Source organism: Chlorocebus sabaeus, chromosome 20, assembly GCF_047675955.1.
Source record: "Chlorocebus sabaeus isolate Y175 chromosome 20, mChlSab1.0.hap1, whole genome shotgun sequence".
In the NCBI taxonomy this organism is placed as follows: domain Eukaryota; kingdom Metazoa; phylum Chordata; class Mammalia; order Primates; family Cercopithecidae; genus Chlorocebus; species Chlorocebus sabaeus.
The window spans coordinates 54,870,551-54,893,169 of record NC_132923.1 but is presented as its reverse complement, the minus strand read 5'-3'; the positions used below and the strand labels follow the sequence as shown (position 1 = coordinate 54,893,169).

The following is a 22,619-nucleotide window of genomic DNA, read 5'->3' as shown; positions in this document are numbered from 1 at the left end:
TTTTTCCAAGGAAGAGTTACAGTTGAGAAAAGAGCCATGTGTCGTGCCCTCCCAAAAGAGTGTAAATGATGTTAATTACCTGATAGAGATCTTAGTTGGTGCCAAACTTTATCCATCTGATTGTGGTCAATACTGTCAGTTTATAATGCATTATCTGCACTTGGAGAGATTACATGTTATACAGTCGATATACTTTGTATGTTAATACATGGAACTCTTACAGTTGCAGCAAAATTGTGACACATATAGGAATATTAGCCACTGAAATATTTCTTTCAATGGCAGCTTTTGGAAGAAGTACAAGTTGCCGTCTCCAGGAATATATTGTTATCAGTGCCATTAATTTTTCCTATTATGACAAAAGTTGGATTGCTACTTTTCATCACACTATAAGTGTTTATATTAGGTTCATAGGAACCCAAAATCTATGCCTAATGTGGTTCTACCTGGTTAAAAAATTGACTTTTTTTTTTTATTGCAGTATATATTTTGTCTCTTTTTGTCAACATATTTTAGATTAATATACATAATAAAATAGAATAAAAAACTGTAAATAAGCAGTTTTGGTAGTCAGTGCAGACTCAGACTCCAGAGGACTACTGCATATAAACTTCAACCTCTGGAACACCAGCTTAATTTTTGAGGATTTCTTCTTTCCTCATTTTCAGCAGATAAAAATCTAACCTCTGATTTTCTTTTCTTTTACTTAAAAGCTCCAAAAACGAGAGAAGACATGCAGGGCTTACCTTAAGGTATCTCTCCTGTGCTGTCACCCTGCTTTCTCCCTTCTTCAGCTACCTGCCACGCTTTATCATCTTGCTGCATGATCCAATGTATTTCAGTCTTTGATAATTATATAATGTGCCCCATATCAGCTGTACAAATGTTGGCTTTTCACAGGTATATTACTCTCAGAATAAGCAAATGATTTACTTTTAATGATTTCTGCTGTTTTTCCATTCATCCAAAAGTACACGAATTTTAATGAAATATCCTCTTAATTGGAAAGTAATTATGTAGTCTCTTTGTTTCCTGTTGTCATCTCTGTGGATTAAAAAACAACTTGAGTAAAACAGCTATGATATATTCTCGGCAGTTTATCATATCAAAGACTGTATAGTCATAATGTATGTGCATGAAAAAGTCACTGCTTTCTTTGTGGTATACTCTTAAATAAAATAGGCTTTATTCTGAAATTTTTAGGAGTCAGTTCTAGAATCAAGTTGATATGGGGATGGGTTACTAAAAATGAAACATAAATAATTTGACTGTGATATCTGTATATGTTACATACTGTTTTTTATCAAGCTAATAGGAACAGAAAGTCACTGTTGAGCTCAGAATCCCTGTCCACACCAGCCGGGTTTTCTCCCTGGTATATCCAAGTAATAGGAAACATGCTGAGGGTAGCAGTGGAATTATGCCGTAGTGGTTCTGTGTGATAGATCAAAATAATAATACCAACTTGCATTTTGTTTTGTTCTGTGAATTTTAGAAAGTTCTTTTTGGGGAAATAGCTATTTTCTAACCTTACTCTTCAGGGGACCATAACAGTGGTAAATCAAACCTTGAAGAACGAATCCATATATTGTGACAGTAAAACAAAATAACTTTTTAGTTTCTTAGTCTAGAGATTATTAAAAAGCCATGACTTCACTGATTTTGGTTGGCAAGGTCTAGAAAAAAATGACGTCTCACTAGTTAGTGTTAGACATTGTTGAATCTGAGAACTTTACAAGAAAAGGTGTAGTAGGAAAGTCTGTTTTTAGGTAATAATGGTCTGAAAGTCCCCTTTTAGCCTGTTTAATAGGGGCAGAGAAATAACTGCTGAAATCTATAGAATTTTTTAAACTTCAGTGTTCAGTTCACCTTTAAGGTATTAGTGTATGAAATGTAATAATTGGTATGTTGCCCAGGACATACATCTCAGTTGGAAAAGAATAGCTTTTTTTTTTCCTTTGGCAGAAAGAGACTACTTCAGGAATATGATTAGGCTAATGATCATTTTGATCCCACTAGACAAGTACAAATAGTAATAAATAAGGAGTGTTTCAAATTAATAAAAGCATGCCATTAGCAAGTTATGTGTACATGGAGTAAATTTCAACATGACCTTAGTTTCTGACCAGTGTCATTTTCAGTATGTCTCAAGTGAGCTTCTCTGTTCAGATAAGACTAATAAAACTCTTTAAATTACAAATCAGAGGCTGACTTACACTATGCAAATGAAGCGAGTTCCCACTTTGTGACAGAGGATTCATTTGTAGATTAGAGAGAGGCTCCAGTCTGTATTTCTTGGTGACTAATGAATCTGGCCTCCACAGACCAATTTCTGTTACACTCTACTTAATGGCTGCAGCAGTATCAGTGTGAGTATTTTGACTATTCTATCTCCCGTGAGATGGAGAAAAAAAGCCTTTAACGCCACTTGGAAGTATCTTCCACCTGCCAGGAAGGTCGTGGTGGCTCACAAGGCAGACAGGATGAGGGTATTAAGATGGATTAAGCTAATTAATCTTACTCTGACAGTAGCTTCAAACAACTTTCCCCCATTCATATAGTACCTCACGCTAGCAATTTTTATTGTTTTTCTTTTTGTACAATGTATGTTCTTTTTCTTCAGTGATTACCAGTATATCAGAACTATGTGTTTATGGGCATAATGACACATTATGACTGGGTGAATGGAATAGAGTAAATAAACTTAGTGATTTCACTTTTCCAAAGCATAGTGCATAGCTACAGAGTGTATTAGTATAAGATCCTGCCTGCAGTTGATTAACTGAGTTATATTTTATTTAATGTTATTTTGTGTAGCAATAAATTAAACCTACATATGTGAATATTTACAACTTGGGTGTTTATGAAGACTTGATTCTACTTTCCTGTTTTCTTTAACTTATCAGTAGAGGCTTTAATTTTGATTCCTTTCTTTATCCCTTTAAAAGCAGATCATTGTTGATGAATTAAAGTATATGCTCAAGTGTTTTTTAGCTGGACAGAGAATTGGAAGAGTGAAAATGTTCACAGATAATTGATGAACTTTAATGCTACCTTTTTGTTTTGTTTTGTTTTTTTCAAATGATTGTAAGTAGACAGTGTCTATAAGGAATAATTTTGGTTACTATTTTAGTTGAGATTCCAAAAAATAGTGTAGTTTAATTTTCAAGCATACATATTAATCTACTCCAAAGACATTAGTATTTTTGGTTTAGAATTTTCAAATCTTGAGATTATAAATAGGATGACTTTAGTAGTTTTGACTCTACCTGTAAGAGTAATGTCTCGGATTAAGAGCTGACACAGGTGGTTGTCAGCTGTCAACAATTGAGGTGTGATTAAATAAATAGAAACAATCCACCTTTCTACACTTACTCTTTGTAATCAAATAGCAATCTGTTAATCTTCAGTCAGTCCTGTTTTAAAATGGTCCAGGTATATTTTAAAATGGACCAGATATATGTTGTCTAGGTGTTCTTCCATCTTGAAGTAAGAGTAAATCATCATGACAGATAAATATTACAATTGTCACTCGTCAGCAACTGAAAATCACTTTGGTTCTAAAAGCAGTCAAAACTAATGATAGTTTTCTAATGGATACAGGCAATTGTTGACACAGTGGACAACCTTCTGAGACCTGAAGCTTTGGAATCATGGAAACATATGAATTCTTCTGAACAAGCACATACTGCAACAATGTTACTCGATACATTGGAAGAAGGAGCTTTTGTCCTAGCTGACAATCTTTTAGAACCAACAAGGGTCTCAATGCCCACAGAAAATATTGGTAAGTGAATCTACTGTCAAGTTTAATTTTGATTTGGAATATTCATATCTAAGAGGATGATGTTTCCATTCCGAATCTATTATTTCCCAGTGCCGTACTTCTTTTTTGTCAAATTATTTTTGTCTGTTAGCAAGAGAAATTATTGTTCACACTTGCTAAAATTAATGCAAAAGCCAAACTCTCTCCTGTGTTTTACAAGTTGGGTTTGTGTGTGTGTGTTTCCAATTGAAAAATCATTAATGAAAAAGTATTAGAGTGCTTAAATACTAGAATGTAGATTTTTTAAGTAATGAAAGTGCTTGCTATGAAACTGTGGCAAATGCTTTACCATTTTATATAGGTATGTTCCTAATGAATTTAAAGTATTTTATGGAATGCATGCTGTCAGATATTTTAGCACACAGAACTTGAGTCAGATGTTTATATTAAACATAACTGCCTTCAGGTGAAAATGTGGTCAGTGAACTACATCTCCCACAATGCAGAACATCCATGCTTCATGGATTGCAGAATAGCTACAGATAGTGTAGCATAATTTAGAATTCAGATGCTACCACTGAGAGGTAGGGATTCACTTGTGAAAAATATTTGAAAGAAATAGAGTAAAATTTTATTAATTTAGGTTTGAACAATTTAGAATTGTTATTTATTCAGTGAGGTTGAATTCAGATGAAGTTAACAGTATACCTTAGTTAGTGAAGTAAAAAGCTTCCCAAGCATAAATGTAGAAGAACTCAAAAGGGACACAGACTGCATTTCTACCAGAAGCAGTACTAACTTCATTAGGGCAGCAGATATTGAATGAAGACTTACTATCTGGGATGCCATGTCTTTAATGTCTAATTTTGCCTTATTGTGCCTGCCTAAGTCATGGGACTTTATATAAAAAATGCAGATCAAAGGGGTATATAGAAGAAATGGACGTAAATCTAATTGGCACCTATATTTGAATTCAAAACCTTAAATTTATTTTATGTAAGTGAATTTTTAAAAGGAAATGAAATATTTTAAAACTAATTTGTTCTTATTTACTTTGAGGTTTGGGAATGAAAAACCAGTAATTACTGAAGTGGCGTATTATGACCTCAGTTTGTTTTCTAAATATTCTGAAAATTACTTAAAAAAAAAAAAACAAAAAACAAAAAAACTAAAATTCCCTTGTTATACCTCTTCAATTGTGCAAGAAAATTTGATGGGGCAGGTTCACATCTATGCTCCCATCAGCCTTACATACATAGAACACACTGTAGTTATAGATCCAAGATATTTTTATCCCACTTTGAGATATATTCTGAACAATTAAATGTCCAGGAATATATTTTTTCTAGTACCTTTGGTTTTCAGAGTTCTAAACCATTATTTTTCACTGGGCACAGTGGCTCATGCCTATAATCCCAGCACTTTGGGAGGCCGAGGCAGGCACATTGCTTGAGCTTAGGAGTTCGAGGCCAGCCTGGGCAACATGGTGAAATCCCATCTTTACAAAAAATACACCAAGAAAAAAAAAATAGCCGAGCATGGTGGCGCATGCTTGTAGTCCCAGCTGCTTGGGAGGCTGAGGTAGGAGGATCACCTGAAATCCACGGAGGGAGAGGTTGCAGTGAGCTGAGATCATGCCACTGCACTCCACCCTGGATGATAGAGTGAGACCCCAACTCAAAAAACAAATAAAAGTTAATTAAATGAAACTAAAGGATTATTTTTCATATTGATCTTTTTTCATTTTTAATTAAAAAACACTTTGGATTGGGAGGCCGAGGTGGGCGATCACCTGAGGTCAGGAGTTGGAGACCAGCCTCAACATGGAGAAACCCCGTCTCTACTGAAAACACAAAATTTAGCCGGGTGTGGTGGTGCATGCCTGTAATCCCAGCTACTTGGGAGGCTGAGGCAGGAGAATTGCTTGAAGCTGGGAGGCGGAGGTTGCGGTGAGTCGAGGTTATGCTATTGCACTCCTCCAGCCTGGGCAACAAGAGTGAAACTCTGTCTCAAAAAAAACAAAAAACAAAAAAAGAAAACACTATGGAGAGATTGGCATCTCTAAAATAATGCCTGGTATTTACTAGTCTAAATGCTGATTATCCAACAATTACCAATATGAAAGTCATTTTACGGCCAGGCACGGTGGCTCATGCCTGCAATCCCAGCACTTTGGGAGGCCGAGGCGGGCAGATCGCCTGAGGTCAGGAGTTCAAGACTAGCCTGGCCAACATGGTGAAATCTCGTCTCTGCTAAAAATACAAAAAATCTGGGAGGCTGAGGCAGGTGGGTCACCTGAAGTCAAGTGATCCTGACTGCCAGGAGTTCCCAGCCTGCCCAGCATAGCGAAAGCCTGTCTCTACTAAATGTACAAAGAGTTAGCCGGGCGTGGTGGGGGGTGCCTGTAATACCAGCTACTCAGGAGGCTGAGGCAGAAGAATCCCTTGAACCTGGGAGGCAGAGCTGAGCTGTGATCACGCCATTACACTCCAGCCTGGGCGATAAGAGGAAGACTTGGTCTCGGAAAAAAAAGTCATTTCACATATTCTAATAATAATTGTGTCTTTTTTATTTCCAAAGTATGAACAGTTTTGGGGTGGGGGGGAAAGGGCCCTGATTTACTATGAGTAAAACATTCACCTTTTTCCTAGGACTTGTTCTATTTTCAGACATGAGGACTAAAATAGCCTATTATTTCTCTATGTTCTCAGTCCCCTGAGGACATGGCTATAATGTCTTAGGTTATTAAAACTATTTGATTTTCCTCCTTAGTGATTTCTTCTTAAATTCTTGGTTTAACTTCATAACATGATTTGCCCTTGTAATACATGACTCCATAAAAATTATATAATTTTATCTATTATAATGATATCTTATTGTGGCATTTAAAAACTTGGAGGCCTTCTGATCTTATTGCTTTTATGCAGAGGAATACTTTTGAGATTTATCCATTTATCCATATATATGGAAGTGTCCATAGTTTAATCCTTTTTATTGCTGAGTATTATCCATCGTGAGGACATACCACAATTTGTATATCTACTCACTTGTTAGACATTTGGATTTTTTTCCACTTCTTGACTGTCATTTTTCCAAGTGGTTATACCATACATATTAAACTTGAACTGCAGCATATGAGAGTTCCAGTTGCTCTACATCCTCACGAATATTTAGGATTAACAGTCATTTTATTTTTAGTGGTTCTTGGAGGCATCTCATTGTGGATTTATATTGCATTTCTGTGATTGCTCAGTAACATTTTGCTGATAACTTCTTTTCATGTGTTTATTGTCCATTCAAGTATCTTTTTATGAAGTGTTTGTTCATATCTTTTGCCGATTTTTAATTGGGTTGTCTCATTAAATAAATTAATGAAGATTTTTTTGTATATTCTTCTTGTAAGTCTTTTTGTCAGATACATGCATTCTGGATATTTTCCCTCCAGTATGTGACTCTATTTTCTTTATATCTTGGGAAGAGCAGAAGTTTTTAATTTTGATTTTAAAAATTCCCCTTACTCCTGATGTAAATGACGAGTTGATGGGTGCTGACGAGTTGATGGGTGCAGCACACCAACATGGCACAAGTATACATATGTAACAAACCTGCACGTTATGCACATGTACCCTAGAACTCAAAGTATAATAATAATAAAAAAAATTAAATTAAATTAAATAAAAAAATTCCCCTTACTGAGCTTTAGCAGCATCTGGCTAATCCTATTCTACTTACTCCTCTCACTCTTGTAATATTTTAAAGCAAATTGTAAAATCCTATCATGATTACTATAAGAAATCTTATATGGATATATCCAATACTCTTTAGAAAACCACAATATCATTATCACACTTTAAAAAATTAACAAAAACATTTCAAAAGATAACAAAAGTGTGTTCACATTTTCATAAATTTATTAATACTTGGTTGAAATCAGGATACAAGTCCAAGTAGTAAATCTGATAGATATATCAGTTGAGTTTTTTTTTTTTTTTTTTTTGAGACAGAGTTCCATTCTTGTTGCCTGGACTGGAGTGCAATGGTGCGATCTTGGCTCATTGCAGCCTCCGCCTCCTGGGTTCAAGTGATTCTCCTGCCTAAGCCTCCCGAGTAACTGAGATGACATGTGCTCACCACCATGCCTGGATAATTTTGTATTTTTAGTTGAGACGGGATTTCACCATGTTGGTCAGGCTGGTCTCGCACTCCTGACCTCAGATGATCCGCCCACCTTGGCCTCCCAAAGTGCTGGGATTACAGGCATGAGCCACCACACCTGGCCAAATATCTTTTCATTAAAAGTTATTTCTCCTTGCATACTAAGAAAAATATTTTTTAAACATTTTTTGTTTTTCTTGAGGAAGTCAGGTGGGTGATTTGCCTTGTAGACTTTGTTACATTCTTGGTTTGGCTTATTTCATCCACAGTGCATCATTTAACTCTGCCTGTTATGCTGATGGTTAGATTTAGAGGCATGATCATGCTATGTTTAACTTTTTGTTTTTTTAATTTAACAAGAACTTTCTATCGCATCATATCAACAATCACATAATCTTTGGTTTTATTTCCTTGTGATTTTCAGATCGGTTCCATGGTTTAGATGTTATCAGCCTGATCCATCTATTGTAAAATTCCCTTTTATTTATTGTCTTTTTTTTTTTTCTTTTTTCTTTTTTTGAGCCAGAATCTTCCTCTGTTGCCCAGGCTGGAGTGCAGTGGCATGATCTCAGCTCACTGCAACCTCCGCCTCCCAGGTTCCAGTGATTCTCCTACCTCAGCCTCTCGAGTCTGGGATTACAGGTGCCTGCCGTGATGCCCTGCTAATTTTTGTATTTTTAGTACAGACAGGGTTTCACCATGATGGCCAGGCTGGTCTTGAATTCCTGATCAGGTGATCCACCTACCTCAGCCTCCCAAAGTGCTGGGATTAAAGGTGTGAGCCACTGCCCCGGCCTTATTTATTGTTTTAATGAGCTGAGTGGCCAGCATGATTTTTATCATCACTTTAGACTTAGTTAGATTGTGGTAACAAAAACCCCAAAGTCACAGCTGCTTACAACAACAAAGGTTTACTGCTCCTTTGTGCTGCATAATTGTTGAGGCTGGGCTTCAGCTCTGCTTCCTGTCATCTTCGGTTCTGCTCTATGTTGTTTTTCTTCTGGGACCCAGGCTGATAGAGCAGCTCCTGCCCATAAAGGTGCAAGTCTCCTGGCAGAGGTCATAGTTCTTCCTCTTTCCTCTCATTACAGCCACTACTTGCTGAGGAATTTGCAAAATAGTAAGATAAATATATTAAAATTCTGTCCACAGTATTGGCTGAGTGAAACTCTGAATGGCTCTCCAGTGAACCAAGTGTATTCATATTCAGAAAATCTATTGAATAAGGCATATATTATTTCAAGCATACAGAAAGTACAGAGGATAGCATAACATCCGTGTACCAGTTACTCAGCTGAGCCACATATTGATATTTTACCATATTTGCTTCAGATTTTTTTGGAAAAAGAAAAATCATAGATAATGTGGAAGTTCCCAGGATTGCCTCTTTCCTGATCATACCATGAAGGAGGTCGCTGTCATCTTTATTATTTAGCATGAATAAGCTTAATAAAATTTGCTTTGTAGGTATGTACATTGAATACTTTTCAGGTTTTTAACATTAATTTCACACTATAAATGTAATTGTACAATTTTCTTTTTTTTTTTTTTTTTTTTTTTGAGACTTGAGTTTTGCTCTTGTCATCTGGGCTGGAGTGCAATGGCACAATCTCGGCTCACTGCAACCTCCGCCTCCTGGATTCAAGAGATTCACCTGCCTCAGCCTCCTGAGTAGCTGAGACTACAGGCATGCATCACTACGCCCGGCTAATTTTTTTGTATTTTTAGTAGAGATGGGGTTTCACCATTTTGACCAGGCCAGTCTCAAACTCCTGACCTCAGGTGATCTGCCCACCTCAGTCTCCCAAAGTACTGGGATTACAGGCGTGAGCCACTGCGCGTGACCATAATTGTATAATTTTCCCTTAGCATTCTATTTTTTATATTTATATATGGTGACGTGTATCTGTAGTTCATTTGATCTGTTTCTAAGAATGTACCAGAATTAACTGCTGATAGACATTTTAGTGGCTTCTGCTTTTTTCCTGACAGAAGGAAAACTGTAATGAAAGTTTCTGTATGCCTTCTTGCTCCAATGTGTGCCTTTCTAGACATACATGTGCACATACATGTGTGCACGTACACACACACACACACACACATCCCCTAGAAATAGAATTTTTGAGCGGTAGAGCATACCCACCTTCAGCTTTACTAAATACAGCCAAATTGCTCTCTACCTTCTTTTACCAATTTACTTTTTCACCGGTAATACCATTACTAGTTTTGCAAACACTTTATTATTGACCTAACTTTTGTTAATCTAATGAGTTTGAATTGGTTATGTTATTGTTCTAATTTACAGTTTCCTTGATTGCTTCATGTTGATTTTTTAACAGATTTATTACCTATTTTAGTTTTCTCTCCTATGAATTTGTTATTTACAACTTTCTCCTTTTTGATTTTTTCTTTATATTTCTATGTATGCTGGACACTAATCCTGTAAAGATTATATAGTTTATAGATATTTATTTTGTCTGGGCTTTCTCTTTTTATCTTTTTAAAGGAATCTGTTTTACATAATGAGTCAGATTTATCAGTCTGTTCTTTTAGTGTTGGTACTCTTGGTATCTTGTTTAAGAAATATTTTCCTTTTGGCTTTCTACTTAGGAAAATATTCTCTACATTAAGTTTATAAGGATCTTATACTTCCTTATAAATGATAAACCTCTGCTTTTTACAGTTATGTCTCTAATCTACCTGAAATTTATTTTTAATTATGATATTATATGAGACAGGCAGCTAATTTGATTTTTCCCCATATGAATAACCAGTTCCTTGTATACGTTTAGTGCGTAATTCATTTCTCTCCCTAATGATTTTTAATGATGTCTTACATGTTAGCAGTGTCTATTATTTGCTGCTTTGGTTTTTTCAGTAATATTAATATCTGTTGAGTCTTTCAACCTTGCTCCTTGAGGAACTGCTTTGGCTGCTTTTTGGCATGTCTCTTCTATATGAATTTTTAAATCAGTGGATCAAGTTCCAGACACAAAAATCTTGTTGGAATTTTGATTAAAATTGGACTGAGTTTGTAGATTTTGAAAGAGTTGCCAGATTGAACTGCTGCATTCTTCCAAATAAGACCATTATGTAATTCCTCATTTTTTCTTAGGTCTTCTTATAAAGTTATATATTTTTCTTATTTTTAGTGTCTTGCACTTTTTAAAAATCAGATTTGTTCCTAGATAACTTATACTTCTTGTTTTTATTATAAATAAGATCACTTTTTAAATTACATATTCTAATTGTTTGTTGTTTGGTGTATAGAAACACAATTGATTTTGCTCATAGCAGCCTTGCTAAATTCTTAGTACTTCTGATAGTTAAGAGTCCCTCATGATTACTAGGTAGTTAATTGTGTTTACTGTAAATATTACTTGTTTTTTTCTTTATACCTTTTATTTGCTTTTCTTGAATTACTGCATTAAGCTAGTTCCTCTAGTACAATGCTCAATAAAACCTGTGATAGAGATCATTTTGACTCTAAAAGCAATGCTTCTAGAGTTTTTCAACATTGTTTGCTATATACATTTTTGAATACATAAAGTTGTAGCCTTTATCTGATAAGAAAACTTCTGTCTGGACAAGGAGTTTTTCTTTAATTTCTCTTTTTTTTTTGTAAAGTTTTTTTTTACATTAAGTGGATGTTGAAATGTATTTGTGTGAATACTTTTAAAATTTTTCTCTATTTGATGAATTATATGAATCCATTTTCTAATGTATTAATTTCTATATGCTTTTTAACTTAATTTAGTAATAAATTTAATTTGTTCAGGATATTATAAAGTGTGTGTTATTTTATTAAAGATTTTTTGCATCATTTTAATGACTGAAAGTATCCTATAATTTTTTGTGAAATGAGTTAGGGATACATCTTTTTCTATTTTCTGAAACAGAAAATAGAAATCTTATTTAAAATTCAGGCCGGGCGCGGTGGCTCAAGCCTGTCATCCCAGCACTTTGGGAGGCCGAGACTGGTGGATCACGAGGTCAGGAGATCGAGACCATCCTGGCGAACACGGTGAAACCCTATCTCTACTAAAAATACAAAAAAAAACTAGCCGGGCGAGGTGGCGGGCGCCTGTAGACCCAGCTACTCAGGAGGCTGAGGCAGGAGAATGGCGTGGACCTGGGAGGCGGAGCTTGCAGTGAGCTGAGATCCGGCCACTGCACTCCAGCCTGGGAGACAGAGCGAGACTCCGTCTCAAAAATAAAATAAAATAAAATAAAATAAAATTCAGTATGTATTTATCGGTTGAGTTTTTTAATGGTAATAAACTATTATGGTTTTTAATTTCTTTTAGTCTGTTTCATTTTTCTACAAAAATTTCTATTGTCTTTTAAAAAATTATTGATATAAATTTATCTATTTGTTGGTATAAAGTTCATTATTGCATTTTTTTTTTTTTTTTGAGACGGTATCTCGCTCTGTCGCCCAGACTGGAGTGCAGTGGCCAGATCTCAGCTCACTGCAAGCTCCACCTCCCGGGTTTAAGCCATTCTCCTGCCTCAGCCTCCTGAGTAGCTGGGACTACAGGCGCCCGCCACCTCTCCCGGCTAGTTTTTTGTATTTTTTAGTAGAAACGGGGTTTCACCGTGTTAGCCATGATGGTCTTGATCTCCTGACCTCGTGATCTGCCCGTCTCGGCCTCCCAAAGTGCTGGGATTACAGGCTTGAGCCACGGCGCCCGGCCCCCATTATTGCATTTTCTTTTTTTTTTTTTTTTTTTTTTTTGAGACAGAGTCTCGCGCTGTCGCCCAGGCTGGAGTGGAGTGCAGTGGCCGGATCTCAGCTCACTGCAATCTCCGCCTCCCGGGTTTGCGCCATTCTCCTGCCTCAGCCTCCCGAGTCGCAGGGACTACAGGCGCCCGCCACTTCGCCTGGCTATTTTTTGTATTTTTTAGTAGAGACGGGGTTTCACTGTGTTAGCCAGGATGGTCTCGATCTCCTGACCTTGTGATCCGCCCGTCTCGGCCTCCCAAAGTGCTGGGATTACAGGCTTGAGCCACCGCGCCCGGCCGTTATTGCATTTTCTTATGGAAGTAAATAGCTTGAAATATCTACTGAGAGCTGTAGTAATGATCTTACTATTATCAATTTAAAGCTTTTTCTTTACTATGAACATTATTTTTTAAATTCTAATAAGTAAATTTCTGTTTAATGAAATTAAAGTTTGATAAGTAAATATTTGTTTAATGAAATTAACACTTTGTACATGTATATCTATATTTGGGATGATTCATGAAAACTCAGACGATTTTCTTCTTTCATCACGTCTTGTTTTAAGATACGATAGCCTCTTTCAATGTGAGGAAGAATCAGTTACTTTCATCAAACTTCTTCCCCCTTTCCTCCCTGCCCCAACATAGAGACTGATATGAGAACAGTTTATCCATCTATCCACCTGCTTAATCTTTCCAAACATGTATCAGTAAAATAAGTGTATCAACCAGTTTCTGCAGCTGATAGAATTTTAGCAGTTACATGATGCTCGTTATAAATTTGTATTTCAGGGTTTGACATGTGGTTTAATTGCTTTTAAAAATTTATGAATGTTATTATATTTACAACCTAAATATAGATGTATTTTACAAGAGTTGCAGAAGATAAAAAAATTAGTATTCAAGAATTACTGTACAATGGTATGAAATGATTTTTGTAAAAAGAAAAAGGGGATTGTAGGTGAATAGCTGCTAGGCGATACAGACAGTAGAGACATTAAAAAGGGTGACATTCAGAAAAAAAATATGGACTGTATTTTTTGAACATCTTTGTAGAATACATAGTTTTAAAATTTAAATATCAGAAATCAATGAATTTTTCCATATAATTCCTTAGATTTCATCAATAAAATATTAATATTATAATTATTAATATAAGATAGTTAACTCCTATAAAAGCAATATACTTTTCCATCCCTTTTAAAATCTAAATAAATGTTCATGTAAAATAATGACAATCTGTATTGGGATTCCCAGTAGACAGTAAGCATTTATATTGTTAGTGGTTACTATTAATTATATTTTTGAAATGAAGTTAGCATTGGCATGTTGATCAGGTAGATGTTCTCAGTGTTTTGTATTGACTTGTTTTCCTTAAGTGTTTTTCAATTTCGATACTTGGTTTGAATATTTGAAATTTGGTTTAGACTGCAGTTGTTGTCACACTCTTGCTGTAAAGGTCCAGGTAGTATATATTTTATGCTTTGCAAGCCACGGTGATCTCTCTTGCAGATATTTAACTGGTATTGTAGCACTAAAGAAGCCACAGGCAATATACAAACGAATAAACATGATTGTGTTCTAATAAAACTTTATTTACAAAAACAAATGGCATGCCAGGCTTGGCCTGCAGGTTCTATTTTGCCCAATTTGAATATGTAAAGATTGAATAGTGAGAATTAATGGAAAATTTTAACATAATGGCATTTTCATAATAAATATATTCTTCGGGGCTATTTTTAGAAATTAGAAAAAAGTATTACTGCAAACTTGACCTGTGTAATTTTTCATATTAAAGTGGATCATAGATAGAAATAGATGTGTAGATGCCATAGAGCCATTCAAATTTGTACTTCATATTAGTTTTACCACTGCCAAATAATGGTCATTGAAAAGTTACTTAATATAAAGAGCCAAAAAATATCAGTTTGAAATATTTTTGCTTAGCTTCATGATTTAAATACAAAACCTTGAAAGTTACATACTATTAATTCATACACTGTTCATACTTATAGGCTAACAGATTGGTATTAGTTCATGATAAAAGAGATAAAAATATGAAGAAGGTGTTAGAATGACAATACAAATTTTTTTTTGAGAAGTGAATATTTAAGACTTGAGTAATTTGGTTTTTTGTTCATGATTTTTGTTGAAACCTAACAGTAAAATTTTGTAAGTAGACAAAAAGAAAACAGTAGTTTCTATACAGTTATCATTTGCCTCCTTAGTTAAATCTAAAGAATCATCCCCACCTTCTTCCTTTATCTTTTCCCTCATCCAGTCCTGGAAGTTGCCGTACTCAGTACAGAAGGACAGATCCAAGACTTTAAATTTCCTCTGGGCATCAAAGGAGCAGGCAGCTCAATCCAGCTCTCTGCAAATACCGTCAAACAGAACAGCAGGAATGGTAAGATGGAAGTCTTTTAAACATTGACAGTTTCTGTTGTTGTTCAAAAACCTATTAATTCTAAAATGCATTTGACTCCTTGTATAACCAAAAAAACGACTTACCATTTTAAAAGCAGATTTAAAACAATGCCTTAGGACTTTATCATTTCATTCCTATTTTATCTTAATTTATTATCAAGCATGTTTTTTGTACATCATGTGACAATTTTTAACCTTCCTAGGGCTTGCAAAGTTGGTGTTCATCATTTACCGGAGTCTGGGACAGTTCCTTAGTACAGAAAATGCAACCATTAAACTGGGTGCTGACTTTCTTGGTCGTAATAGCACCATTGCAGTGAATTCTCACGTCATTTCAGTTTCCATCAATAAAGAGTCCAGCCGAGTATACCTGACTGATCCTGTGCTTTTTACCCTGCCACACATTGATGTAAGTTAATGTATGCTAATGAAGTAATGGAAGGTTATAAAAGCAGAAAGAAAGGAAAGCAAAACTGAGGTGCTGGGGATGGGGAGAGAACTGGGGAGATGGGAGGGAGGAAAGACAAGACCTTTCCATTTGAATTTTAAATGTTGGACTAGGTCAGAGACACAAGTTTATTTAAGTCTGTGAACATAAAATTAAATGAGCTTGGTTCAGTGATTATTAGAACTTAAGTGTATTCTTAATGAAAGCTAATTCAGTAATCAACAGGAAAATGTAAATGACTCTAATTTGTTTTCAAATGAAAATTAACCCTTACCTTACTTAGCAGCAGGATAGCTGAGTATTAACTCTTAGGACTCTGCCTTTCTGTGTGGCAAAATTTTTTTCATTAGTTTTACTGATCATGTTTGACACAACTGTTACCAAGTGTTGTGTTTTAAAAAAAAAAAGTTGAGGAGATGTGATTCCTCTGCTGTGCCTTAGAATGCAAGTTGATACTTAAGTAACTATACTGTATTGGAAGATTGTCTACAGAATGTTTGGCTGTTATGGTAAGTAGAGTGAATAAATGCCCACAGATAAAAAAGTGGATCTCCAAATAGGCAAAGAAAAATAAATTTGTGTGGTTACAGTACTCATATCTGCTTCAGTTGATTGACTCTTAAGAGCTTTTAGGTACTAACAATATGATTTACATTGTTGCTAGTGTATCTCTTAGAACTAACCAAAAATGGGCCCAAAACAGAACATGGATTTTTAAAACATTTGGTCCTTACAGAATTTTCTCAGAACAAATTTATGGCTCTAATTTTATCAGAAAGGAAAAAAAATGATTCTAATGTACCATCAATATGTAAAATCATGAAATGGAAATTGTAATTGTGTAAAATGGGTCTTGGTAATTTAGAGTACACTTTCGGACTATAAAGCCCCTTTTAAGCTAGGTATCTGCCTCGTATAACATAGTCCACAATTTTGCTGATGAAAAACTTTATAGTCTGAAACATGCAAAGTTTAATCTAAATTACCTTTTACACATATTAAACAATTGCTATTGCCATCTTAGAGTATAAAATCCTAATTTTATCTTGTCATTTTATTTCCCAGCCTGACAATTATTTCAATGCAAACTGCTCCTTCTGGAACTACTCAGAGAGAACTATGATGGGATATTGGTCTACCCAGGGCTGCAAGCTGGTTGACACTAATAAAACTCGAACAACGTGTTCATGCAGCCACCTAACCAATTTTGCAATTCTCATGGCCCACAGGGAAATTGCAGTAAGTATTTGCACTTCTAATTAGTAGCAGAGAGAAACCTCAGAGATTCAAAACAGCTTGTATAACAGTCCCGTTCTTTGGGTGCTTATCGTAACTAAAAAGCAAACAAAGTAATGTTGATTTCTTTTTTTTTTTTTTTTTTTTTTTTTTTGAGACGGAGTCTCGCTCTGTCACCCAGGCTGGAGTGCAGTGGCCGGATCTCAGCTCACTGCAAGCTCCGCCTCCCGGGTTCACGCCATTCTCCTGCCTCAGCCTCCCGAGTAGCTGGGACTACAGGCGCCCGCCACCTCACCCGGCTAGTTTTTTTGTATTTTTTAGTAGAGACGGGGTTTCACCGGTTTAGCCAGGATGGTCTCGATCTTCTGACCTTGTGATCCGCCCGTCTCGGCCTCCCAAAGTGCTGGGATTACAGGCTTGAGCCACCGCGCCCGGCCTAGTAATGTTGATTTCTAATTGTTTCTACACTGTCCATAAATTTTAAGAAGTCTTGGCACTGTTATTGTTACTTCTCAAAATCATATGCTGTAACTTTGTAGACTTGTAAGTTTTCCTCCTTGGGGCAGGTGCTTGGTAGAGGCAACAGATTTAAATAATGAGCAGCAGTAGGTCATACAAAAGAGACAAAAGGCTCTGGAGTTTAACATGCCCTTCCCATCTTGAATGTTTGAATCTAATTTTACAACTTTTGCTTTAAGTTTCCTAACCACTTTGCACATTGTGCAAAGCTGCGTCTTTTGAAAAGTCAAAATGGCTTCTGGAATATGTCTCAAGGTTCTTTCTTGTGATTAAGAGAATGATAGCCAGAAGACAGAAATATTTTAAGAAGTGTAGCATTTCGGTCTCAGATCTGTTGTGTGTGTCAACTCTAAATATGTAAGCATACAAAACCCCAAGGAGAAAATAAAAACTTAAAACTTGGCTTATGTGTTAGTTTGGAAAAATCATTAAAATGTCAATTGTTTTTTAGCATGAATAAGTATTCTTTATTCTGTCATGTAAATAGTCTCCATGTTTATGTAGTTAATTCAGCCATACTTTGAAATCATTAGGCTCTTTTACAGTTTTCTAGGTAAAATCTTCCTCTCTCATAGATCACTTTTTTAAGTATAAAAGGCAGTAACATTGAATGCTATTATACAATTAAAATTTATTTTTGGTATTGAGCCTTTTTTGAACACATATGAATGGTATTCTTCAAAGAGTTCAGTAGTAAAAGATGAACTGTACATGTGAAAGTGGTCTTTCTTCTAGTTGATGTAATGCAGGAATACTAATGTTCCTCATATCTTTTTATTTTCAGTATAAAGATGGAGTTCATGAATTACTTCTTACAGTCATCACCTGGGTGGGAATTGTCATTTCCCTTGTTTGCCTGGCTATCTGCATCTTCACCTTTTGCTTTTTCCGTGGCCTACAGAGCGACCGAAATACTATTCACAAGAACCTTTGTATCAACCTTTTCATTGCTGAATTTATTTTCCTAATAGGCATTGATAAGACAAAATATGCGGTAAGCACCAGTTGAGTTAATTGACCTTAGATCTCTGAAAATTATTTTATTAGGTGTGAGGTGACATATGATACTGATATTAATGTTTGACCTTGTAACTTGATACAATTGATAGGGCAATATTAAAAGACAATTTGTAGTAAATTAAAAGACTGCCCAATTATTAAGTAATATTATGAATTAATTCATTTTGTATATTAAGATACAGTCGAATTTTTCTGTGTTTTTGTTAAGACATATAATTTTAATAGAAGAATGCTAGGGATACAGAAATACAAAGATCCTATTTTAAAAATTCTTATTTTGCTTACATAGTCATTCTGACCAATGATCCTTTCTTTGTATTCAGGGCAATTTATTCATCATCATGAGTTCTTAATATCAGAAAGAGAACTTAATTAGTTAATGCTTCACCCTATATTCATCTGCACTTAGATAATTTAAGAATGCTCCAGATATGACAGGAAAATAATCTTAGGTAATTAGAGCTAGGATTTTGTCATTAGAGCAAAATTTTAAAATTCCATTATAGAAAAAAAAAAGAAATAATATATTTGCAAACAACACTTCTAAAGACTTGTGAAGCAAATAATCTACAAGTGGAATATTCAGATTTCATAACATAATTCACAAATTATGAAGTTTTCTTATTTGATATTTAATCTCACTAAAAAATGTTATAGTAATATTCTACCTTGAAACCTAGTACACTTGGCGTTATACTCTGTGAACATGATAATCTCCAGATTTGGCAGGGTTTTTAGCTTGTTTCCACTTATGAAAAAAATATTTTGAGGAAGCATTAGGTTACTCTGAATAATGTATTTTTGAAATAATAGCGATTTCTCTTAGTGAGTATTTTATAGTTTTGGAGTGGGCTGTTTTTATTTATGAGTGTTCTTTTGTGTTTTTTGTTCTTTTCCTCTGTAGATTGCATGCCCAATATTTGCAGGACTTCTACACTTTTTCTTTTTGGCAGCTTTTGCTTGGATGTGCCTAGAAGGTGTGCAGCTATATCTAATGTTAGTTGAAGTTTTTGAAAGTGAATATTCAAGGAAAAAATATTACTATGTTGCTGGTTACTTGTTTCCTGCCACAGTGGTTGGAGTTTCAGCTGCTATTGACTATAAGAGCTATGGAACAGAAAAAGCGTAAGTAATTGCAAGCGACCTGAGTGTTTTTCAAGTGAATAATTTTTTAAAGCCTGTTAGCTGTCAGTGAGGGTCCCTGACAGATTAAAATAGCATCTGAAAGCTTTATTGGTAAGAGAATGAGCATACCGTGCACAAATTACAATCAAGTCTTTTGTAATTTTCTGGGTTCAGAGGATTTGTACTCTGGCAAAGCAGATTCTAAATTATGGACTTTCTTTTTAACACAAAAGATTGACCTGAAACAAATTGAAAAAGTAAATAACTTTTTGGCCTTAGAAAGATATTAAGTAAAAATTCTTCTGAACTTAAAGCATCTGACAGGTTTAACTACTCAGTGTTAAGCTAATGCTTCATTAGCTCTCTTTGTGGAGCCAGCGCTCTAGCTAACTCTCATTCTGAATTGTGACAGTAGCACATTCCATCCCATATGTTTTACTTTGATAATATTTTATCAGGCAGTTTGAAAGGATTAAAATAAGTCACTGTCTTTCGTTTATACAAGTATAGATATTTACAGAAAGTGACAGAAGGTAGACATAGTCATGTTTCTAAGGATTTTATTTGCTAGAGGCATGAATTTGCCTTCCAATTCTGTTTATTTTTTCCTTTGATAAAATTAGTTATATAAAGATTCTTTGGACTAAAGAAAGCTTTTTGACTGTACAGATGATGAAAGACAAATAAAAGAAATTCAGTGGGGATTCCATGTTATATGAAAAATGAACCACTAAGTAAAATCTGTCTTAATAAGTTTATGCATCATTTACTCTAATACTGTGTGAGTTCTGTGCTTTGATTTCCTTTTCTAGTATTTATCCATTCCTAGTGGAGGTGTTACATTTCTGCTATACTGTTTTGCAACAAACATAACATCTGAACAGTTTTGGGGGGGTCTGTTATGTTCCATAGGGTTGAGCACTTTAGCTCTGACAGATCTGAAAGGCAAATTTTGAAAATTATATGTAGGACTTTAAAATGATGAGACAATTTGTAATACTGAGTTTCAAGTCTTTCTTAGAGAAATCTGAAGTCTTAAGGATTCAGTGGTGGAGTGGTGTTTATTGTTTTCCCCATACAAGCACGATTTTGTATGCTTTTATCAAATACGAAACCAGCAGGTCAAAGTAAATAAATTACTATCCTCTGTTAAGTCAAAGCCAACTCAGAATTATTAGAGGTCTTGCACATGATAAATGAATTTTCAAAGGCAAATGTAAAGTTAGTTTTGTTAGGTTTTTAAAATCCTATTTTCCTTGTAATGGTGAGGTTCCATAGAAACTACTAATGCATATTCTTTTCTTTTCATAATAGTTGCTGGCTTCATGTTGATAACTACTTTATATGGAGCTTCATTGGACCTGTTACTTTCATTATTCTGGTAAGCAGATTCTGTTTTCCCTTGCTTTTTAGCTTGCTGCTTTAGCAGTGCTATTCAAACAAGGATAATTTGTTTTATTGTTTTTTTATCTATCTATACAAAGATTTACAAATATGCCTGTCTCACAGGATAATAGTATATTTTAAATATTTTTTATATACTTGCTAATTAATATTTCTGAAAATCTTTAAGAAGTACTTTTTCTCATTTCTAATTTAATAAGCTAAAATATCACATCATAATCTAAAAAATATACTTACATATGGGCCATGTTATAAATAAATATGTCAGGAAAGTGAAAGAACATTACCTTAATTTTTATTATCTTAGTTTCCACATAGTAATTTAATACTTTTAAATGAATGTCCACATCCTCAATTCTTTTTAGTGTATAAAAAGCTGTTTAATCTTGCATTAACGAATGACTATTAAATCAACTTAAAATGTATTAGAAATAAAATTACTTCTATAAGACTGAAGATACCAAATGAAAATACTAGTTTAAGAAATACTATTTTTAAATGAATTTGATACAAGCAAAGGATAATGACATTAAACTATTTTTAAATGTCTTACATTACCCTTAGTCACATTTGAAATATAGTTGAAATAAAGGATTGTAGCTACAGTATCTAGACTTTGGTATTTAAAACTTTCACTCAGGGCTGGGCATGGTGGCTCGCACCTATAATCCCAGTATTTTGGGAAGCTGAGGCGGGAGGATCACTTGAGGCTAGCCTGGGTGACATAGCAAGACCTCCTCTCTACAATATGCTTTTAAATTACTTCGGTGTAGAGGCACATGCCTGTAGTCCCAGCTACTCAGGAGGCAGAGGCACAAGGATCTTTTGTGCCCAGGAGCACAAGACTGCAGTAAGCTATGATTGCACCACTGCACCCCAGCCTGGGCAACAGAGCGAGACCCTGTCTTTAAAAAAAAAAAAAAAATTGCTCAGTTGTAGCAGTATGGTGATAGAAATGGTGTTATTAACTCTGAAAAGGAAACATAAATACTTCCTATTTTAAGGAGTTTTTCTTTTTTTTTTTTTTTTTTCCAAAAACGTAACGCAAATGAGCTCCTTTGGATCTTTTCGTGGTTAAGCAGTGTTTCATAAAATTGAGAAAAACCTTCAGTAGTTGAAGGAAACTTAAAACTACTTCAAGTGTGTATTTGTCATTAAATTAATTATTTTGCACAAATACATAGTGAAGTGAAAATTTGAGATGAATGCCTGTATGAATTAAACCAGTAAAACATTCTCAAGTATTCCTCAGAAAGCTGATTTATCATCAGAATTATTAAATCTGATGATTACCCAAGTTTTTATTCTTGGTGTTCATATGTTAACACAGCCTAAGCCTATCTAGAGTTAAATGGCTGACATGAAGAGGCATGATCCTTGAAGACATAACGTTTCATTTTCCCCTAAGACCTTCGTCAAAGACATATGTTGAAAAATATAAAGACTGCTTTAGGGATGTTTGGCCTATGAGGCTATCATGTGTTTACTTCTTTTATACTGTAGTTTTATTTATTTGATATCTGTGAAGATAAGTACTGACTTTAGATCATTAAAAAACATTTCACTTAGCAAAATACTCAGCTTTTAGTAAGAAAAAAGGTTAAGGACATTTTATTATGTTATTCATTTATAGTAGAGCACATTATTGCTTTGTAAGTCTTGTCATTATTTTCCTCTACCAAATCCTTCAGGTTGAGATGTGAAGGGCCTGTTCAAGAGCATTCTCAACTTAAAAACAAACAAAAACCCCAGTAGTTAGCAATCCCAGTACAGTTCTTGTTGGAATTCTCTTGC

At 34.8% G+C, this 22,619-nt stretch overlaps 1 protein-coding gene across 27 annotated transcripts in view; it reads left to right on the top strand.

Annotated features, from left to right (window-relative positions):
* Nucleotides 1–22,619, top strand: part of ADGRL2 (adhesion G protein-coupled receptor L2) — a 694,457-nt gene that overhangs the window by 652,999 nt on the left and 18,839 nt on the right. For 14 of the 27 annotated variants that reach the window (XM_073007173.1, XM_038003964.2, XM_073007174.1 and 11 more), the window contains 8 exons: nt 714–752; nt 3,604–3,787; nt 14,928–15,053; nt 15,277–15,482; nt 16,587–16,760; nt 18,061–18,270; nt 19,201–19,421; nt 20,736–20,802. In XM_073007173.1, coding sequence (XP_072863274.1) covers nt 714–752; nt 3,604–3,787; nt 14,928–15,053; nt 15,277–15,482; nt 16,587–16,760; nt 18,061–18,270; nt 19,201–19,421; nt 20,736–20,802 — 1,227 coding nt within the window. The remainder of the gene's footprint in view (nt 1–713; nt 753–3,603; nt 3,788–14,927; nt 15,054–15,276; nt 15,483–16,586; nt 16,761–18,060; nt 18,271–19,200; nt 19,422–20,735; nt 20,803–22,619) is intronic. The other 13 variants (XM_073007178.1, XM_073007179.1, XM_038004055.2 and 10 more) reach the window with 1 other exon arrangement.